This window comes from Papaver somniferum, chromosome 7, assembly GCF_003573695.1.
Source record: "Papaver somniferum cultivar HN1 chromosome 7, ASM357369v1, whole genome shotgun sequence".
Classification (NCBI taxonomy): domain Eukaryota; kingdom Viridiplantae; phylum Streptophyta; class Magnoliopsida; order Ranunculales; family Papaveraceae; genus Papaver; species Papaver somniferum.
In genome coordinates this window covers 97600407-97622280 of record NC_039364.1, presented here as the reverse complement: position 1 = coordinate 97622280, position 21874 = coordinate 97600407, and the positions used below count along the sequence as shown (strand labels likewise).

General features: G+C 35.1%; 1 protein-coding gene and 2 long non-coding RNA genes across 3 annotated transcripts; 2 read left to right on the top strand and 1 right to left on the bottom strand.

Annotated features, from left to right (window-relative positions):
* The first annotated feature begins 4732 nt into the window (after positions 1-4732).
* On the top strand, positions 4733-11346 carry LOC113294967. Its single transcript, XM_026543334.1, has 2 exons — positions 4733-5158; positions 10321-11346. Exons 1-2 carry the CDS (start codon positions 4780-4782, stop codon positions 10668-10670), a joined length of 729 nt encoding a protein of 242 aa, XP_026399119.1. The 5' UTR covers positions 4733-4779; the 3' UTR covers positions 10671-11346.
* LOC113297926 lies at positions 6681-8380 on the top strand. The gene is made up of 2 exons (XR_003333901.1): positions 6681-7022; positions 7951-8380. It is a non-coding gene; the product is annotated as an uncharacterized LOC113297926 (long non-coding RNA).
* Positions 11347-11452: 106 nt separating the features above from the next.
* Positions 11453-12493, bottom strand: LOC113297927. Its single transcript, XR_003333902.1, has 3 exons — positions 12309-12493; positions 12153-12239; positions 11453-12069 (listed from the first exon to the last, which is right to left on the bottom strand). It is a non-coding gene; the product is annotated as an uncharacterized LOC113297927 (long non-coding RNA).
* Between the last annotated feature and the right edge of the window lie 9381 nt (positions 12494-21874).

Below are 21874 nucleotides of genomic sequence, written 5' to 3'. Positions count from 1 at the left end.
AGAAACTAATCATCCATAGACACAATACAGAGGATACATCTCATTGGAATTTAAACACAAATGGTACTTTTACAGTCAACTCTTTTTATAGTTCCATAAATTGTAGCAATGATAATACTGCTAACTAGAGTATGATATGTAATCTAAAACTAAACACTAATTATTAAGAATTTTATTTGAAAAACGGCACATTTCATACTTCCAACAAGTCTAAGAGTAGCTATCATAATGCCAAACATTGTTACAAAGTATAAGCTATGTGATGTCGTGGAAGAATCCTTAACTCATATTTTTATTAAGTGTAATTTCTCGTCCGATAAGGGTGCATTTAAACTATATAATGAATAATTGTAACACTTCTCATGATTGGTTAAACTTGTGGTTCATTGACAGTAACAAGGGATATTTGTAGTAAATTGCCTGAATTTTGTAGCATAATCATTTAGCATATATGGAAGGTTATATGTGATGTTACTTTTAAAAATTCAATAGAATAGTGCAACTACAAGAAAAATGAATGTGAGATTCATTAATGGCTGCATGGATGTAAACAAAACAAACCTACAATATCATGCAATCACTCTACTACAACCCTATGAAGGATGAAGCACAAATATTAGATTGAGAACCTGACAAGGAAACAAGGTATACGAGTCTGAGAATAACAATAACTTATTCAATGTTTAGTCCCATAACACTTCAGGAATGTGACTAACTTTAATTGATGTTACAGGAGAAACTATTGAAACAAGGGGTCCTATCAGACTACAACAAGGGAACAAATATAAGAAAAGAGAGTGATGGGCAGCTAAATGGGATGTAAAAATGCGGGTGTACCAAAATACACCACCAACCTTTTCTTAGGAAACCTGTATGGACCAAATTCAAATACAATTCCGAGAGTTACAACTTAATGAATCTCAATCAGAAATTATCTGAAGAGTTTATATTTTTTTATCTCGCAATCAATATGTAAACAGAGACAAGTCTGTGAACTTGATTATACCGTGAGAGTACTTAGACGATTCCAAATATCTATATCCAAGATCAATCAAGTTGTATCCAACAATTACGATGGACGTATCAACTTTGATTGATTTACGTACAACCTGTGATATTTCAATTATAAAGATAAACAATATAATGCGGAAAAAGAAGTAACACAGACACCAGAAATTTTGTTAACGAGGAAGCCACAATTCAAAAAAAAAAAACCGAGACCTTGTCTAGATTTGAACACCAAATTGTATTAAGCCGCTACAGACTCTAGCCTACTATCAAAACTTTGAACTGGAATGTAGTTGACACCCAATCCACCCTCACAGTATTTCAGTTACAGTCTCGCTTCTTACACCTCTTGAATCTCGCAAGACTCTGCACAATTGATTCCCTTAGCTGACGTCCTTTACATACAGCCTAAGAGTTGCTTCAACTCAATTGAAGACTTTAAACAAATTTGCCTCCCACATATAAGCCTATATGTGATTTTCGTTCTGATCAAAAGATCAAGGTGAGATATGAAATCTTTTGCAATAGACAAAGCCTAGAAAACCTCAAAATCCGATACTTAGGACTCCCGAAGAGCAGCCTATATTATTATTCACCTCACAAGTAAAACCTACTCTGATTTTAACAAGGAATCGTTATAGAGCAATATACCTGCGGAATCACAAAGTCTGAGACGAAGAAACTTTGTGATTTCTATCTATCTTACTTGATCGGAGTGAGACTCAACAATCAGTAGCAAGATCAGGATACACGAATTATCAAGATAAAGATAGTCGGACATGGCTTCACGAATCCCTAAGAGAAGTCTTTTTAGTCGCTAACCCTAAAAAGGTTTAAAGGAGAGGGCGAATCTAGTTTATAACTAGGACACACAAGAAAAATGTCGGGGATTAAAATATCCCAGTTGCTTGAGATTTTCCTTATATAAACTTTCAAAATCAAAGGTTGCTTTAGATTTAAGCTAAGGTAGCTTTGGAATCAACCAATCAATATCCATTGTTAGATGAATCTTTGATTTGAGACTAACACAACAAAATATACACTCTGGTTAAGATGAACCGTAATCGAACCGTGTACACTGACTTGTTCATGAAAGGTTAGCCGAAACTATCCAGACGAACTATAAGCTTAACCATTTTCATATAACACTTTAAGACTTTAATCTTGAGTCACAACCATAGGTTATGATGTGATCAAATGTATCTAGATGTGTTTTTAGAGAGTTGTTCAAATGTCGATTATCTCGTAGAAATAATTCTGATGCATCTGAAATATTCAACAGGTTAAGTACGTGTACCTGGTATGTGTACTTACTTTCTATTTCATGAGTTATTTTGTCATTGTACGTGTACCGGGTTTGTATACCCTTAAGACAAAACAAGTTCAGGAGTCCACGGAACTTTTTCGGTATGCATGCTAGGTATGTGTACCATCATGAGCTCACGAGTCAACAGATTTTTTTAGGTTTGCATACTCGGTATCCAAATTTGCAGCAGTTCTATATCTCTCTAATAATCAATTTGAAACATTCCCGAATAACATCAATGACACATATCATTGTTCCACACTATTTTCAAATGTTTAACTTGAATCACGATTTAGGTCATAAACAATAAATTGTTCTTAGCCAAATTCATCAAGTATGAACAAATGTTCTTAAGCTTAGTCAACATATTTCGAGAATAATTAACAAGATAAACTTGACTCGAAATTTCTGTTGTGCATGTAAAGTCCACTTTAGTCATGCGAAATTGTCACATAGATAGAAAGGTGAAAACTTGAGAAATAGGTGGTTCAGTATTCACTTTCCTTTTGTTGATGAAGTTCTCCAAAAGCTTTGGTTGATCTTAGCCTTCAAACGGTAGAATATAGTGATGTATGGTACTCAACTACACACCTCCATCCTAATCCGAGACTTGACTAAATATAGACTATAAATCAAAATGTAGTTTTGATCAACTAAATTTGACAATAAGCTTGAGATAGTTTCGACCGAGCAATGCTCTAACAGGATGGTCATAATGTCATGTTCCAAAGTGATTCAGAACCAACTCTAAAACTAGAAATGGAAGCATATGCAGAGGCTAGAGAAGAAAGATAACTAAGTTTCTTCAATAAAAGTTTGAGAGGCTCTGTCCTCGTTTTCCAAAAATAACTAATTCTCAACTCGGGTTATTATTGGTGCGAATCAATCATTTAGTTGATATCTATATGGGTTTTGTTATCTTGCGCACCCATGCACAGGATAAGAGCAAATTATTGGCATGGGAAATTGAAAAAACAAATAAAAATATAAGAGAAATAGTGCTTCTTTGTAATGGAAAATGTAATTGTACGGAGAAGTTTAAAAATCCATGAATATTTGCATTTCGAGCCGGTACAAGCAAAAACTATAGACATCAGGAAAAAAGGAACCAAGGAAGCAAACAAATGTCTCGTATGAACACGAATTGGCCGGGACGGACGATGGAGCACAGCTGTTGGATGTGATTGTTATAACCAGCAACATCCCTAGCCAACATGTACATGTATATATTTTTGACCAAGTACCAAAAGTTCAACGAGCACAATCTTACCAAATTTTACATTTTAAATCTGGGAATTATGGGACCAAACGATCTTTCAAAGTCAGAAGTTTTTAACACAACAAAACACAAAATTCTTTTCAAAATGTATGTGCGCTATTTATTCCTTTTACGAGCACTTTCATAAGGAATTAGATTGTCAATCAAGCAGTGGCTGACTCGGTCAAAACTCAACACAAAATTCTTTTCAAATACCTATTTTTTTTTAATTGAAAGCCAGTCATAATCTATCTGGCCGTAGTCTCGTAGTAACACGCATCAATGGTTTCATTACGTAAATACTAAATAGAGTAGAACTTCGCTACCTGCGAACTAATTGCAGTGCTGAAGCAGAAATCCTAGCCTAAAATGCGATGTAAACGGACAGAGAATGAGCATCCCTCCGAAGGCATTAAACAAGAGAAGATCAGTACACTCAAGGATGCAGCCGTGCGGTGAGCACAAAGCAAACTATTCTTTCTCCTTTTAACTTCATAGTAATTACAACGATGAAAACATGAAAGTAGAGTCAAACTAAAGACTACTGGTCAAGAATCAAGATTCCAAATTTTATTTGGTCTTCGGTTTGCCCTTTTCTTTTCCCTTCAAATCTATTTTCATGACCTCTTTAAAAAAAAATTTAAATATACAAAATTAGAGCAAGTATACTTCTACTACTAGGAAAAATTAGAGCAAAATTAGAGCAAATGAAATCCTGGAGCACTTCAACACTCTCTACATCCAAATAATCAAAGGAAGATTCAGTAGAAACTACCACAAGGAAAAACAGACAACGAATGAAGAATCCCTATTACATATCAAACCTGTAATTTTTGTTTTACTGGGTCTTAACCTGTTACATAAAACCCAAAATTCCAAGCTTTGAATTTGGTTATAACTTGTAAGAACCTTAGCAATGGGTCTAATGTTTGTCTAAACAATGACCACGCTTGCATTATTAGCAATCCAAATCCTTAGGCTCTGCCCAAGTTTTCTTAAAAAAATAATACTTCTCTACTAGTAGTACAACTACCATTTCAATTCCATGCATGACCTATGCGTTACGTACAAGTGTTTGAACAGAGACTCATTTGCTACTATAAATTTGGATGCAAATCCCATCTCCGTGCATCATCAATCCTCAACTCTCAGCATTGCTAACATACAAGAAGTTTTTGTTCTATATTTCTCATTACTAAATATTCTTATGGCTAGACAACTCGGATCCATTTTTGTTTTTCTTTTTGTAGCCTTAATCATGTTTGTATCGTATATACAAGCACGTCCGCTATCAGTTTTGCAGGGTGGCATTAACTGCAATACCGGAAATGTAGTTTATGCCAACAATCTGGCTCTGACAGCAGTAAAGTCAGGACCTAGCCCCAGAGGGATTGGTCATCTATCTATTATGACGGATGTCATTGGTGGAAAGAAATCAGGGCCGAGCCGAGGAGGGGTCGGTCACTCCTACGTAAATGGTATTGGCGGAAAGAAATCAGGGCCGAGCCGAAGAGGGGTGGGTCACTTCTACGTGAATGGTATTGGTGGAAAGAAGATCTCTGGTCCAAGCCCTGGAAAAGGTCACTAATGCTGTTGTGTTGTGAACAAAACCAAGAATGATCTTTACTCTTGCTCAGATTTTCTGTAGCGCATATTCATCATTATTTTTATGCATATTAAAGCCTAATCGCATGCATTCTTTATGATCTTTCAAATGTAAGCGTAACAAGCAAAAATGTAAATTATGAGTGGCAACAAAATGTAAATTAAAAAATTATTTTTAATTAGTGCTTTCATGTATACTGCTTCGGCTCTAAATAGGCACCAAGATTGTACGTGGATAAATATCTTAACAGAAGAGGAAAACCATGAAAATATCTTGAGAAGAAAGTGCAGAATAAATTAACGCTATATCGCCCTCCTACTGGTCTCACACATCCATGCCTGACGATAGGGTGTAAATTCGGGCAGGCCGGGCCGCCCGACCCAAAAACTAAGACAGGCCGGGCAGGCCAGGCTTAATATTTGTGAGCCCGTAAACAAATTCAGGCCGGACAGGCCGGGCACAAGTAGATAATTTGCTACCCAAAGACCGCCCAAAACCCGCTTTTTATACGGGCAGGCCAGATCGGGCCGGACAGGCCACTATTTTGATTTTTTTTTTTTAAGATTAAATTTTCAAATGAACGGTATTAAATACAATATCCTTTCCTTTCCAACATCGCATATCATAAGTGATAGTATTATTTTATATTTAAATTACACTGACAAATATTTAATTTTAGCCTATAATAAATAATTAATTAGAGTACAATAAACTTTCTAATAAGAAAATATATTACCATTAATGTTTTGAAAAGGTTAATTATAAGTAAAAAAACAATTATATATTTTATTTTTCTTGATACAAAATTGACAATTATAAAATTGTAACTTTTAAGTCTTTTAAGAGGATATTAAATGATTAATGGCACATAAAAGGCTTTCAGGCCGGGCACCAGGCCGGGTATCAGGCCGGGCATCATAATTAATCGCAAAGCCCGAGACCGCCCAATAAATTAATCCAGGCCAGGCCGGGTGGTCCATGACGGGCCATAACAGACTTTGGGCTACTTCGGGTACAGGCGGGCTCGGGTGGATACAAGCAAGCCGAGTATTTTCGAGTATTATTTACACCCTTACCAGACGATTAAGACCTCCACAAAAACTTCTAGACTTCTAGTGATCAGGTTTCCTTGCCAGAGGAAATATACGTGCCATTTAGCATCGTAATATTAATTGCTGCACGATTTGCCTCTCAAAGGTAACTCTTGACCCCGACAGACAGCATATCTCACATTTCAAATGAAATGAACAACAGAGATCAAGATCAAACCAGAAGTTGCAAGTTGTTTACGTATCTTACTTGCGTTTTTTTTAGTTCGTGACTATGACTCAAGACTTGCATTTTTCTTAGAGCATGCCCAGGATTAACCTACCTAGTACCAACCCTCATTGATGTGATAGTCAGCGCTAATCTAACAGTACGTACTTGACCCTTTTCTTGTTTCAAAATATAGTACAAATTAAGATTTTTTTCTTTTGTTTTTGTTCAGACAAATTTAGAAAGTAGGTTGGGCCGTTGAACGCGGTACAAGGTCCCCTTCATCCGGAGTAACTACAGTTGAAGCGTTTAGCACAGAGGAAGGGGATATAAACGTGTGAAATTTACAGCCTCACCCAATTTTTCAGTTTTATCCCACACTCAAACCCACATGCGTGAAACTTAACGCGCGCACCCATTTATTCTGAAAAACTTATCGGCAGAACCATTTTTTTAAAGTTTTAAAGTTGATGATTTTTTTATTTCGATGGCTAGTATTCTTTACAGGTTCCTGCAAGGAAAAAGAGGGAGGCGCGATATTCATAAACTGAAGATTGAGAGTCGAAGAGGGGATCTGCAATTGATAGGTAAAGATCATTCATCCTTTTTATTTCATCGTTTCAAAATCTATTCGTCGTATTGTTTCTTTTCGATTTCGATTTTTGTGTTTTTTGATTTTAATGTTTTCTAGGTTTCTTAGATCTGTTTTTTAGGATTACGATCTAAACATTGAAATTGATTAGTTACGATCAAACCCATCTCGTAACATAGTTTTATATTAGTGTATATAAATCTCTTTGAACAAATCTCCCCAGAAAATCCCTGGGTATCCGAGATTAGTAGGTTACCCATTTGTAATCAAAGATGATAATTATCAGAGAGGTTATATAAAAAAATGGATCTAATTATTTGGAAGCTTTTGCTTTTGCTATGATTAGAAACTCATTGAACTTACTAGGTTTGAAACGGAGGTTTTGCATGTTGGATTTGCTGAAATGAGATGATAAGGATGCGAAGAAATATGGGTGATTAGATCGGCTCCAAAGATGAGTGGTGGAGAATCTATAGATTGGTTTTTGGTTTGAAGATAAGAATATGTGTTTATCTGTGTCTTTGTGTTTTTTTGAGTTCAGTATATAAAATTCTTTTAAATTGGAACTCAAAACTAGTTTCCAGATAGAATTCCTGCTGATTGCTTAAGCGGCATGCCAAAGGTTTATATTTTTGTTAGTGGATTTCATTTAAATGCTATAGAGGGGTGTAATGTTTTCCTTTAATTTATGGGAGTTCAAAGGATTTGTGGAGCTCTTTGAGCACTTGCAGTTGTTGCCATACGACTTTCTTTCTCTGATAATCATTTGAAACCAAAGAAGTTTCAAATGTACCGGATGTTTTGGAGCTGCCCTTACTCGTGCAGTGTGTGCTTGCTTTTATAACATTTTCTTCAGACTTGTATTATAGAAAAGGCTCACGCCTTTATTGTAGACTTTATTATCTCTTACATGCTTGTTGCAGTGAAGGGGAGATGAAGCTACATATGGTGTGCTACTGAGTTGAACTGCAGTCGATGTGTGGTGCACCGTGGTTGCTGTTGTTTGTTGCAGTGAAGGGGAGATGAAGCTACATATGGTGCAGGAAATGGTGTTGTATGTTATTGGTGGTCTGAGATGTGAAAGAGTGTGCTACTGAGTTATAGAGCCCACCATTATTATGTACGGTGTATATAATTTTTCATAAGGGAAGATTTAGGTTAGAAACTTTTGTCGCTTGGGTTGGTGAGAGATTTTCATTTTAGGTACTTACTCGGCGTTTTTTATAGCCATTAATACTTTAAAATGTCTCATATATGATCATGTTTTTCTGTGGAGTTTGTATCTGCACATCCCTTATGTTGTTTTCAAAGCTACGGATGAAGGATAATGGTTGGATAAGCTGAGTTCGAGGAGTTGGTGTTGTTGGTTGGAAAATTACAGATGTATTGGTCATGTTGGTGTTGATCATAATGGTTGAATAATTTGTTATGCAACTATGAAAATGTATGCATAACCTGTTATGCATCTACAAAAGTTGTTGCATAACTTGTTATGCAGTCCAGAAAACAGTTGCATAACACGTTATGCAGCAACTTTTTTGTTACCATTGAAACCAACAAAAACAAAGACTGCAGTCGTGAAAATGGATGCATAACGAATTATGCAACCACTTTTTTGTAAACACTGAAATAAAAAAATTGATGCATAACCTGATATGCATCCGTAAATATGGATGCATACTGCATTATGCATCAATTTTTTATGTACGCACTGAAATCAACCAAAACAATGGTTACATAACTTGTTATAGATCAGGGACGGATCCAGGAAAGATAAATTTCCTTTTAAGGCCCGGGCTAGAAGCTTTGGTCGAGAAAAAAAAAAAGTCTTTGGCTTGTGCACTGGGAAGCCTACCCGGGCTAAAGCCCCCTTTAGCCCAGCTGTAGGTCCGTCATTGTTATAGATGCATAACTTTGTTATGCAGTCGAGAAAATGGTTGCATAATTCGTTATGCGTCTGCATAATGTGTTATGCATCTCTTTTGGTGACTGCATAATGGTTATGTAGTCAGTTTTCAAAAAATTTGCCTAAAATGATGATCACCTCCGATTTTTTCGTGAAAAACAAAAATTTGATATTGTTGTTTGTACTCGTTGCGTAGCTTTCTTAAAAAAAATTCCAACAGTATAAAATTTGTAAAATTCTAAGGCGCGGCTTTTTAGATATGTTATCTCCAAGTTGCGTTGTCAATTATACCCCTGAAAAATTAGGCTGCATAACTGAGTTATGCCTGAAAAGATAGTATGCATAACCAGTTATGTATTGATTCCTAATAATTTCGGATAATTTTGGGTGTCACAGTATCTAGTTTCCCTATAAACGTGCATGTCAAAAACAGAAATCAGAGGCGACCATGTATTGTTAGTCATTAATGAATATACTTCAAACAAATCGTTGTGCTGCTTGTGCATGTTGACCATCAAATTACATATGCTTATGCTTCAAAAAAAAAAATTACATATGCTTACCTTATTCCATTGTGGCAAGGCTGCTAATGGGGTGCCGATTTGTTTGGGGCTGTACCAACCCAAAGGCAATGGTTATTTTGTCCTATATGTATTTTGGTACACCCCCAAGCAATTCGGTACCCCTATTAAAAATCTTGCATCGTGGACCATCTTTCAGGGAAACCATACTACTACGTATAAAATGTACATGCGCCGCTAAATGCTTTCAACAGCTAGTTTTATAACCAAACACTAATAGACAAGATAGTTCTATAAAAACAAACTTACCATCTTTGCATTTTACTTTGAGAAATTTGTGACCTAATGCATGTTTCAAAGTCAAAACTTTGATACAACACAAGTTTCTTTGAAAATATCAAATGCATGCATTTGACTCACTCGCAAGTAATATTTTCCTAAGTTTGATATTCAATCATGCAATGGCTGACTCGGTCTTAACTCTAACAGTTATTACCTCATGCCAAAATTAAACCCCAGTATCAGCTAGCAACTTCGCAGTAATCTCACAACATAAAAAATGATGTAGTCAAGATTTCAAATCTCATTTGGTCTTTCATTGTCACGCATCTGCTTTCTTCAAATCTAATATGGTGGCTTCTAATCAGTCTTTAGCATCCTACTAGTACTGCAAGTAATTCAACATTCATTTCTTTCGTGCATGACTTAAGCCTCTTACCTACAACTGTTTGAATAGACCCGATTGCTACTATAAATTGTGATGCAAACTACCCATTTCTGCATTCTCAATCACACTGCTCACAAACCTTCCGTTCATACAAAAACTCTAATATTCTTTTTCATCCCAAGGGAAAAATCGCTCTGAGTACGAACAAACATCCTTCAAACTATCATGGCTAGACTAGTACTCAAGTATTTTCTTCTTTCTCTGCTCCTAAGCTGCATCATGTTTGCTTCATCTCTACAAGCTCGTCAGTTGCATGTTGTGGAGGATGGTTTCAACTGTGATGAAGGAAATGTGATTTACGAGTTCACCAACAACCTGGATCTAGGAGCAATCAAGAAATCAGGACCTAGCCCAAGGGGGATCGGTCATCTATCTGTCGATACCATTGGTGACAAGAAATCAGGGCCAAGCCCTGGGATTGGTCATTCTTACATCAATGATATTGGTGGAAGGAAGACCTCTGGTCCAAGCACTGGAAAAGGTCACTAACGGTGATGTGGAACATCAATAATAATTTATCATTCATTTATACCTTTATCATTCATTTATACCTCAAAAAAATTACAGTAATACAGTAGCATGCATTCTATAAATACAAACCATTTTTTTAAGAGCACACATTACGTAAAAATGTAAATCACTGACAAAGAAGAGATAATGATACATACAGAATACAAAAGTTTATTTTTCTCACTATTCCATTTCTAGCAATCAAATCCGAACATGGTTGGCTCAAAAATAGCAAAGCACAATCGAGTTTAACTTAACTACCAAACATAACCAAAGAGACTCAGGTAGATACGAACAAAAGGCTCAAAACTATCCACAGAAAAGGAAAACCAAAAATGCTGAACCACCCCCTAGCGTTTTGCCACAAGACACCATGTCATATCTTGGTCATGAACCCTACAGGTCTTACACATCTACACCTTAATCAAAGGTGGCTGTAAGGTTTGCATGCCAAAGGAAACATACTATCTAGTATCCTAGGAGAGCGACACAAGTTGCTCTTGAACCTAGACCCAGGCCTACACAGCATATCCCATATGTCAAGTGAGTGAACAGAGGTCAAGATCATTTAAAGAAGCTAAAGCAGAAAGAAGTACCAAATTATTCACACATATATAACTTACGGTTTCTCTAGTTCCCTGACTATGACTAAGTTTTGCTGATTTTAATGCCATCCAACATATTCTTCTGACCTTCTATGTCCATGAGCATCACAAATCGACCAAGATTAACCTATCAACCTACCAAGTACCAACCCTGTCTTGATGTGATAATTAGTGCTATTTAACAATAAACTTGTTTCGGAATAAAAACAGAACATCACTGAAATACCAAGGAAAACATTATCACTCATTTAAAATTCGTGACACCTAAATGTTCATCGATTAAACTAGTTCATAGATAAGTTTTGCAAATTCTAGACTGACGAAGAACCTATTTACTTACTAAATCTTCACTGCGACACCAAAATCCACAAAATCAGAATATGAAAGTACTAGAAATCCCACGATGAACATTCCAGAACACATTCCCAGCATCATCAGCTTTACCTGTATCAACAGCAATTGCACCAAACAAACCCCGAAAACCACTACAAACAACTGGTGGAGCTGAAGAATTCCCTTTCATATGAACCCTAATTATATTCTGTAGTCCTAACCTTGTTCCTTCAATTGCACAAGTATTCACTGCAGTTACCTTTGTAATCTACCTGTTTAGATCTCTAACAGAGATATCAATGTCTTTTTTCAAACAGTTGAGAGCAATTGAAGTCTTGATTACATCTAATCCTAAATCACTTAATGCTTTGTTGTTTTCTCCAGAGTATGAGGCATGTGTCATTGCTCTTCGTAGGAGATTAACGTTCTTGAACTCATAACTGCAGTACACAAATAGAGTGATTTAGGGTTTGATGCCTGTGTGAAAGAGAGTGCTTTCGTGATTAGGGTTTAAATAACTTACCCGATTCTTTTTTTGAAGAGTTTCAAGTGAAGTTGAGAATTCTGATGAGGTCAGTTGTGAGTTATCATACTGAAGCTGATCGGTAACCTGCAAAATTTCAAGAAAATGTTGAGAATGAGAGAGTGGGCGAGATAGAATGGGTGTTTGTTTAATTACCTGGAAAGGAAGAGAGAAAGAAATTGCGATGGATGCTAGAGAGAAGATGATGAAGAATTGAAAGTGACGAAGGGAGTTCATTTCTTATAAATTGCTCAGTAAAACTGTGAAAACGATTATCTGATCACTATGAGTGGAAATGTGGAATGAGGGTTTTAGTTGAAAGGGAAAGTGAATAATCTCGATGGTCCTGTTTCCTATGAAGCTAGGGGTGTGAGAGAGAAAAAAAAACAAAGGTGGCAAGCACATCCAAATCGGCGGATTTTACCCAACCCAACCCGTATTTTGGCGAGTGGACATCCGATCCGTCTCTCGATGGAATGAACGCGGGAGAAATCCTTAGTTTTTACGAGTTTGACGTGGGTGGAATTTTGCCCATCTGTTGGACACACCCCACCCTAATAACATCACTTATTCGGTGCCTAGTATATATACGAAGGTTATTACTGTATAAGAAATTTGGAAGATTATACATATAGTTTTTTTTTTTTTTTTTTGAAATGCACTAAGATGAAAGATATTCCAGAATTGAAGTATCAATTTTAGATTGATCGGAGGTCTTCATATCGATGAACATTTTAATTTTAGTCGTTGAAAAAACATTATCTGCTCTTGCTATGTTGCAATTAATTAGATTCCAAGAATACAAGTTTTAAAACTAAGTTATATTATTTTTATTAAATATTTATCGATTTTTGTTTAGTTTTTTAAAAAGTTCATAAATCTACCCGCATCTAATTAGCTCATCTGCTCCCTGTGGATATCAAATCCAAGGGTAATGGATTAGATGTGGGTGACATTCTCAAACCCATCATTTAGGTAGATTGGACGTGGATGATACCGAAGCCGCATCCTCCCATTCGTTGCTCACCTCTGTATGCAGTAGAAAACGTAACTATCACTTCTTTTTTTTTGTTGGCTACAGTTGGGTCCATACCCCTGAGCAAACCCACCATCTAGACTAGCCTCGCTGCTGATCTAATTTCCATCTCACTCGGAGATGGAGAAAACAGGAGATTCAACCTTCCCTAATGGTAATTGATCCTCCTACCGCACGCACACACTATCCTGCGGGATATGGTAAGCACATAAAATTTAATATTTAAAAGATGGGTCTCGTTAACTTGTATACCCAATTAACAGGGGTATAATCGACTTAAATTAGCTTAGGAAAAATAAATCAGTTATTCGGTAATTGAGATTAATGTTCGATCGCTGCCCTTAGATTTTATGAAATAAAAAATGAAGATAGTCAAACTGAAACTGACAATCACGAAGCTACGTCTAAATTAAATATCTGTTCACCTTCTACAATTTAATCACACTGTAAACCCCTAAATTAAATATATGTTCACCTTGTATCTACTATATTCATTCATAAACAAAACCTATCTAATGATGCTCTGTTCTCTCTTTTTTTTTTGTTTTTTTTTTCTGGTAATACTCAAGGTGAGATTTTTAATTTTTTTGATCGGTTTATGAATAGGCTAAGAGAATTGAAATACAAAGGCAGAAATATAATGATTCTAATGGGTTTGAGTTGTTTTTATGATAGGTTGAGATTTTACCGGTTCCCAATTCTCACCCATTCTGCCATTAATGGTCATAAGTAATCAATCACCTTGAAAGCCCTAAATCGCCCAAGTTCGGTAGATTTAATTTTCCTCATTTGGTATGGGTGATTAGATGTGAAGATAATAGATAAACTAACAATTGGTATTGCAATCAGTAATATTATTTTGGATTTTATGATGTTAGATCTATGGTTTCTAAACAAATCACTTGATTTGAATGATTAAATATCATGATATAGATTTTTCTGATCAAAGATATAATCTTATTTTTTAAGTAGTTGATTTATTTCAAAAGGGTGTTGGATTTCAATGGGGTTCGTGTTTTCCAGAGAATATAAAGAGAAGAAGAAGATGAGACCTGCGTTTACCGTCCACTCAAAAATAAAATAGAAATACTCCCTACAATTCCAAGGGTATTTATGGAAAAACGCAGCTTTTGTTAAAACAGTTTTTTAAAAGTACAAATGTAGAATTTCCAAACAAAAAGTGATATAATCTATGCAAAATTTTAATGCCTAACGTGTGCCTTGGTATACAAGTTAACAAGGGCCTTAAAAGATATATGAATATTTCGGTTTCGGGATATCGCCTGAAAATCAAGGAAAATACTTGAACATTAAGTAATACTAAGAGTTTAGCAGTTGTTCAAATTGCTATGTCGACATTAATATGGACATTCCAAGTTCAGTTAGCATGCATCTCGATGTTTCAACAAACCCGAAGATCACTAAAAAAAATTGAAATTGAAAATATATATTAAATTCTGAACAGGATCGGTCAGGGATCGACGCTGCACCTAGGATCGGTTTCAGGATCGGTCCTTGCCACAAGGGATTGGTCCTGGGATCGGTCCTCAATCCTCTTTCATCTATGAAACGTGATTTCGCAAGTCTACTTCCATAGATTATGTTTATAATATTCCTTCATATATAATCTCAAGGGTTGAACTCATTCCAGAAGTTCAAACACACAAAATAATAACAAGTACCAATTAGTGTAACGTCGATTCACGAAGTTATAGATAATGTATACTTCATAGCTTCGTACACCAAAGTTGTAGTATAGAATAACATGTACTTCCTCCGTCCAACTTTACTTGCTTAAATTGTGTTTTTTTTAGCAAAATTGAACCAAAAAATGGAGATATTTCCCACTAAATTTTTTTAATTATCAAGACAAACAAAAACTAGGATATCAAAATTTGTATATTAAACAAACAATTTGGAAGATCGATGGTGTATGTGGAAGTAATTTGAATTTCTTTCAAGTTTTTGCAAAATCCAATTTAGGCAAGTAAACTTGGACGGAGGGAGTATATATTTTCTTGATATTTCGGTTATAGTATAACGACCAAGTCACCGATATTAGAAAAAAAAATAAACAAACTCTACTTCGTATGTTATGTTTTCAATAAATGCTGACTTGAAAGAACAAAGATAGAAATTGAACAAGTCAAGTCGGTTGTTACTAACCTCGAACTAAAAGGTGACGTGTTCGTTGATGTCAATACGTCTTTAGGTTTTTCATGAGTAACAATAGCAAGTGTCAAGCAGTTTCGAGTTTTGAAACTAAAATATGACAACCAAACTTCATATACCAACGTTTGTAGGGTTCGACCGAGTAATGCTCTAACAGTTTGCAAACCAAAATGCATCATCAATAAACCGTGACACATTCAATGAATGGTAAAGTTCTGTCATTTTTCGTTGATGCTTGCTTGTTTACTAATATTTACTTTTTCCCCACGGCATCATATATCATTTTTATCTATATCTTAGGTAAGTAAGTTGCCTGGAATTTAAGCTAGTTAATGTCTTTGTAAAGAGACTTAGATTGAAGTTACATCAAAGCTTGGGTCTCTGCATCACTAAAAAAATATAAAGAGACTTAGCTTGGAGATACATCAAAGATTATTTCTACATCACTATTAGAAAAAAATAAAATATGATCACCTACGCTTTACCTCAACCCCCTCACCCTTGTGGTAAAGTTGTGCATAGGTTGATACCTGCATACCTAGTTCCTTCTTGAACTAAAGTTAAGGGAAAAAAAATATTTATCTTGAGGCTCGAGAAACACGTTTAATACTATTAGCACCAATAAACTCGTTTAAGGCAATACTATTAACTTGGCTAAGTAGAAAATGATGCAAATTTGAGAGGTACATTTGCAATTCCCCCTAGCATAAAAGAATCCAAGTTAAGGACTAGTTATATTCAAAGTTGAGCTCCTGAGTAGACGCGTTAAGAGTTGGACGTCTAAAGTTAAGAATGGGATATATGAAGGGGTTTGAACTTAGAAATGATATAGCCTTACGCTCATTAAGTCACTAAGACCTGAGAAAGACCCCTGAAAGAAGAAGAGAAACAAGAAAAATTGATCCCGCTGACTAGGACTGTACATGGTACGGTTCGGTTTCCTCTCAAACCAGAATTCAAACCGTGTTACTCAATTTTTAGTTTGAAGAACTAAAATCAAGCCATTAATACATCTGTTTGTTCTTAGCAAACCGATTTGGTTCCTGTAATATCCAGTCGGTTCTGGTAAACCGAGTACTATGTCAGTTTCAAGTAACCGACAATTTGAATAGAATTCTTATGAAATCAAACAAAACTTCAATAAAAATCCTTGTGAAATCGATCCACCATATGTTCATTATGTTTCATGCATTCCACAACACTAACATTAACACATCCATTCAAATTCAATAAACAACCACAACTAATATAAACACACAAAAAAATTGTCTCACATGCAACAGAGCAAAAGATAATTGAGAAATTGTCCACAACTAATACAATTTTGAAGGTGTTGATTCTTCCATGAATTTCAGCCCCATTTTAACCCTATTACAAGAATCATAAAATCACAAACCCTTATGAACAAACTCATTAAACGTAAACCCAATTCATAGTATTACCAAAACAAATCAAATCAACCCCAATTTTGGAAAATCCTTAAAATAATGTTTTAACTTTATGAAATCCTAATTTTTAAAATTTGTGAAATTTGAACATAACTTATCACAATCATCTAAGAATGAAGATAAGAAAAGAGAATATAGCTAAATGGTCTTAGTATTAGGATCCAATTCACAAAACCATCATATTATTGCAAACTGTTAACAAAATGGTCATATTTCAGTTAAGAAGCGAGTTAAGTGGTGACTCACCGTTAATATGTTAATGAAATTACATATGTATCCTTCCTATTTATCCCTCCATACACAATTTTAAATTTTGCCTTCATTATGGTTGTTTTGATGGTGGTGCTATTTGTAGGTAGTGGTGTCGCCGCTTACATGTCAAAACATGAAATTCGGGATCATTACACCACATTCGGGATCGTTACACCGCGTTCTCCCAAAGGGTTCACCGCTTTCCCTCTAGGGTTTAACGAAGATTCTTAATCTTTCACCACCACCACCACCACCACTGCTTCATCACCGCCACCTCAACCAATTAGTTAAATGAAGAGGGTATTTAAGAAGAGGTATATTTTGGGAAAAGTTAACACCGTTTTATCCAAGAGTGTTAAATCGGATGGGAAAAGACCACTTTGTAAAACAGGCTTTAAAGTATGATCGATTTGCAAACTAATTATAAAAAGTAGGAACATTTCGTGGATGCCCATAAGAAATGCTACAACATATGATACATACCTTTGTAATGAAGATATTGATCGAAATTCTTGTCTAATTCAAGTGAAGTTGGTAGTGGAGGCCTGATAGAAGAGTGGTAGTAGTGTTAGAAGAAAAAAAAGAAAAAGAAGATAGAAAAGAGGTAGTGTTAGACTATCAGTTGCAGGGTGGTGCGATGGTGGTGGATTGTTAGATGATTATGGTATTGTGGTTCGTTAGTCTATTGAAAATTAGAACTTAGGCCGGTGGAACGAAGAGAAGTAAAATGAATGGACAAAATTATATTTAGGGTATTGCATAAACAACTAAAATATAAAAATATAAATGGTGGAATCGTCGATGTTTTGGTTCATTTTTTTTTCTTTTGCATTAAACCAGAACCAATACCATTAACATCGGTATTTAACATTTTAAACTAAAATCAAACCATTAATGAATGACTCCGTTCATTTCTCTCCTGACCTGGTTCAGTTTTTTGGTTATCCGTTGCAATGTAACCTTATGTCCCTTACCGTTGACGGCGTTTCGATGGGAATTCTTGTAATAAGATGGGCCTTCCTACTTGAGAAACAATTTACTAATCCATGAAAAGAAATCTGTTTTGTGGCATACTTGAAAATTTTGTGTCGTGCTAAATAAGATGAAAATAAGGCCATAAGCCATTAATTAGTAAAATTAAATCGTCCATATATATCCACATATTTTTTGTTACATGCAAAACTGACGTTATCCGTTATACCTGTTTTATATTTTACAGTGTTTACTTTTTACCATTTTTAGTTTGTTTATTTTTTATTTTATTTTTCGTATTCTAGTTACATTCTTTTCAATAAAATTTGTTTACTTTTCACCTTTTTAGTTTTTTTTTTGTATTCTAAATTAAGAAAATTTTTAAAATCTTTTTAGTTTTTTTAGTTTTTTTTTTTAAAAAAAAAATTAGTTCTTTTATTTATTGTTTTTAATGATCTTTTTTCAATGAATAAAACAAATTAATGTAAAAAAAGAGTTTAAGGGTAATTTGTTAACTTACTTGTCCCTAGGACACCCCTTACCACCATTGTTAGGATATGATTATAAATTTGTAGAACATAAAATGTTGTGTGTACGCCATAAAACCAAAAGACAGAAACAGGCTTCCTTGAAGCATTAGCAAAAACTAACCTTTTGAAGTATTTTATGGTCTTTCAACCAATATCAAATACCGACACAGCACTTGAATGCTTATTGGTTAAAATCTTATTTGTCGGCTCATCTTCAACATCTGTCACCAATTGCATTTGATCATTCTCCAATACTCCTCTCTACCACTTCTTCAATGGAAACTAAGCAAATCCCTTTCAGACTTCAAAGATATTGGTTCTCTATAGCCTCATATTTCGAAGTTACTAACAATTTTTGGTCTCAAGACTTCAGAGGATCTCCATCATATCAGTTTTCATCGAAGCTCGAATATACAAAGCATGAGCTACAACTTTGGAAGAAAAAGTCTGTCGAAAGTATAGAATTGCAGATATCTTTTGTTCAACAACATCTTCAACATTGTCATAATAGCAATATCCCAACTACTGATCCATTATTTAGTAATTTAACAAAATCTCTACAACATTGGTTAATTTTGCAGAAGGATTATTTTATGCAAAAAAACTAGAGATCACTCCCTTCAAATGGACAAAAATACCTCTTATTTTCACACTAAGGAAAATTTCAACAAAAGAAGAAATCACATTTCTGCAATTCAAGATTCTCTTAGTATCTGGCATGATTCAAGGGCTGACAATGAAGATACATTTATTAAGCATTTCTCTGTAATCTTGACATCTATAAAACCTCTCACTAATACTTCTATTTTATCATAATTTCAGAGTTGTATTTCTGCAACAGAGAATGATATGATTCTTCGGCTTACTTCTGAGCATAGATAAAGATCTTGTATTTCAAATTAAACCATGGGCTTCTCCAGGCAATAATTATTTTCAAGCAGCCTTCTATCAACATTGTTGGTCAACTGGTTCAATATTTCTTCACTCATAAACATATGCTTATATCAATCAATCACACCTATCAAGTGTTGATACCTAAAACTCTTCATCCTCAAAACACCTAGCGACTATCGTCCCATAAGCTTATACAATGTTAATTACAAAATAATATCAAAGTTTATTGCGAACAGATTGAAAATTTGTTAGATTAACTTATAGATCCACCTCAATGCCTATGTTCCTGGTAGGCACATACAGAAAAATGTTATAATTCCTCATGAGATGATATATTTTATGAAGAAATAAAGAAAAGATAAAACCTCTTATATTGCCCTTAAACTGGACATGTCGAAAGCTTTCGACGGATTAGAGTGGAACTTCTTGTTTGATATTCTTCTTAAACTTGGTTTTCATCATGATTGGGTGCATTTAGTTCAGCAGTGTATCACAACTACTAATGTATCACTTCCGATTAATGGTAGTCCATCTGCTTTTTTTACTCGATCTAAAGGAATTCGACAAGGTGATCCACTATCACCTTATCTTTTCGTCATTTTTATGGAATATTTTTCCAGAATTATTCAATCTCATGTTATGCAAGGTCATTTAAAAGGAATCAAAGTTACTAAAACAAGCCCATAAATCAGTCACTTGTTCTCTGCTGACGATTGTTTATTATTCTTAGAAGTTGTTGAGATTATTAGTCCCACATTGTTGGGCAATCTAAGATCCTGCGGTTTATAATCTCTTAGGGCCTCTCCACTCATTTCCAATTGGTTTTGAGTTGGATGATCGTATTCTAACATGGTATCAGAGCAGGCTATTTACGACGAGTCATTGACCGCGCCTTTACTCCGCGCCACCCGATTTAATTGTCCACGTGTTAGACCCAACGAGGCTACACGTGAGGGGGCGTGTTGAGATTATTAGTCCCACATTATTGGGCAATCTAAGATCCTGCGGTTTATAATCTCTTAGGGCCTCTCCACTCATTGCCAATTGGTTTTGAGTTGGATGCCCGTATTCTAACAGAAGCTTCTCCAACACATCTGCGACATCTACAACATATCATTCAGCAATTCAGCTCTACTGCTGGTCAAGTTATCAATCTTCAGAAGTCAACAATATCCTTTAGCAGCAATGTCACTCCTTCTCTAAGAAGTAAAATTTCAAATATTCTTAATATGCAGGTTATGGATTTGGAAGAGAAGTATCTGGTTATTCCCTTATTGATGAAGAGATCTAGAGTTCAAAATTGCCAACGCATTCTGGACAACATGAACTCTAGGTTACAAGGTTGGCAAAGTAAACTAACACATCAAGCTGGGCAAGACTACTCAATTTAATTCAGTTCTAAGTATTATGAGTATGTATTATATGCAACTTTTCAAATTGTCAGACTCTACTATTCAGCAAATGGATCAACTTCAACGAAATTACTGGTGGAATGGTTCCTCTAGTCATACCACTAGGCATTTTATTTCTTGGAGCAAGTTTAAAATGCCTAAAAGACAGGGAGGTTTGGGTCTGAAACAACTGAATCATTATAACACTGCAATGCTAGCTAAACTTTTATGGAACATGATTCATAACCAAACAGAACATTGGGTTCAGGTTCTCAAAAGTATTCATTTTCCTTACCATGATCTAAAATATGAGCCACCTCCAAATCTTCAAAATACCAGTTAGATATGACAGAGTATATCTCATGGATTAGAAACTATTCATAAATTTGGTAAATGGCAAGTTGGTTCGGGTAACAACATCAATATTTGGACTCATAACTGGATACCAAGTGAATCAGAAGCTTTATACCACTGGGATGATTTAATATAAATGAGTATTAATGGGTTTTGTTGCAACTTATTGTTTCTGAAACAACTCAATGGAATGTCCCTCTTTTGTGGCAGCTTTTTACGCGTATTCAGGTGGATTTAATCTGAACCATCCCTCTTCAGTTGCAGAATCAAGATAATTTATATGGCCCCTTACTACAACGGGTATTTTCACAACTAAATCTACTTATCATCACCTTTATAGTATTAATGTTCAACCCACTCAGCTGCCTTTATACTCCAACAACTTCTGGCTAAAATTTTAGAAGCTCAAGATTCCTTATAAGATGCAGATTTTTGTGTGGAAACTAATACACAATGAACTCCCAGTTAAAGTAAATTTGAAACATGTTCAATTTGTTATTGATATTGCTTGTGTTCTCTGCACCAATAACCAGACAGAAGGTATAAATCATCTTCTTTTTACTTGTTCTTTTGCAACAACCATTTGGAGAGCATGTCTTCATCAACATTTTCATCTTCTACAACAATATCAACAAATTCAGAATTGGATTAGTACTTGGTCTTTTCCAGATTT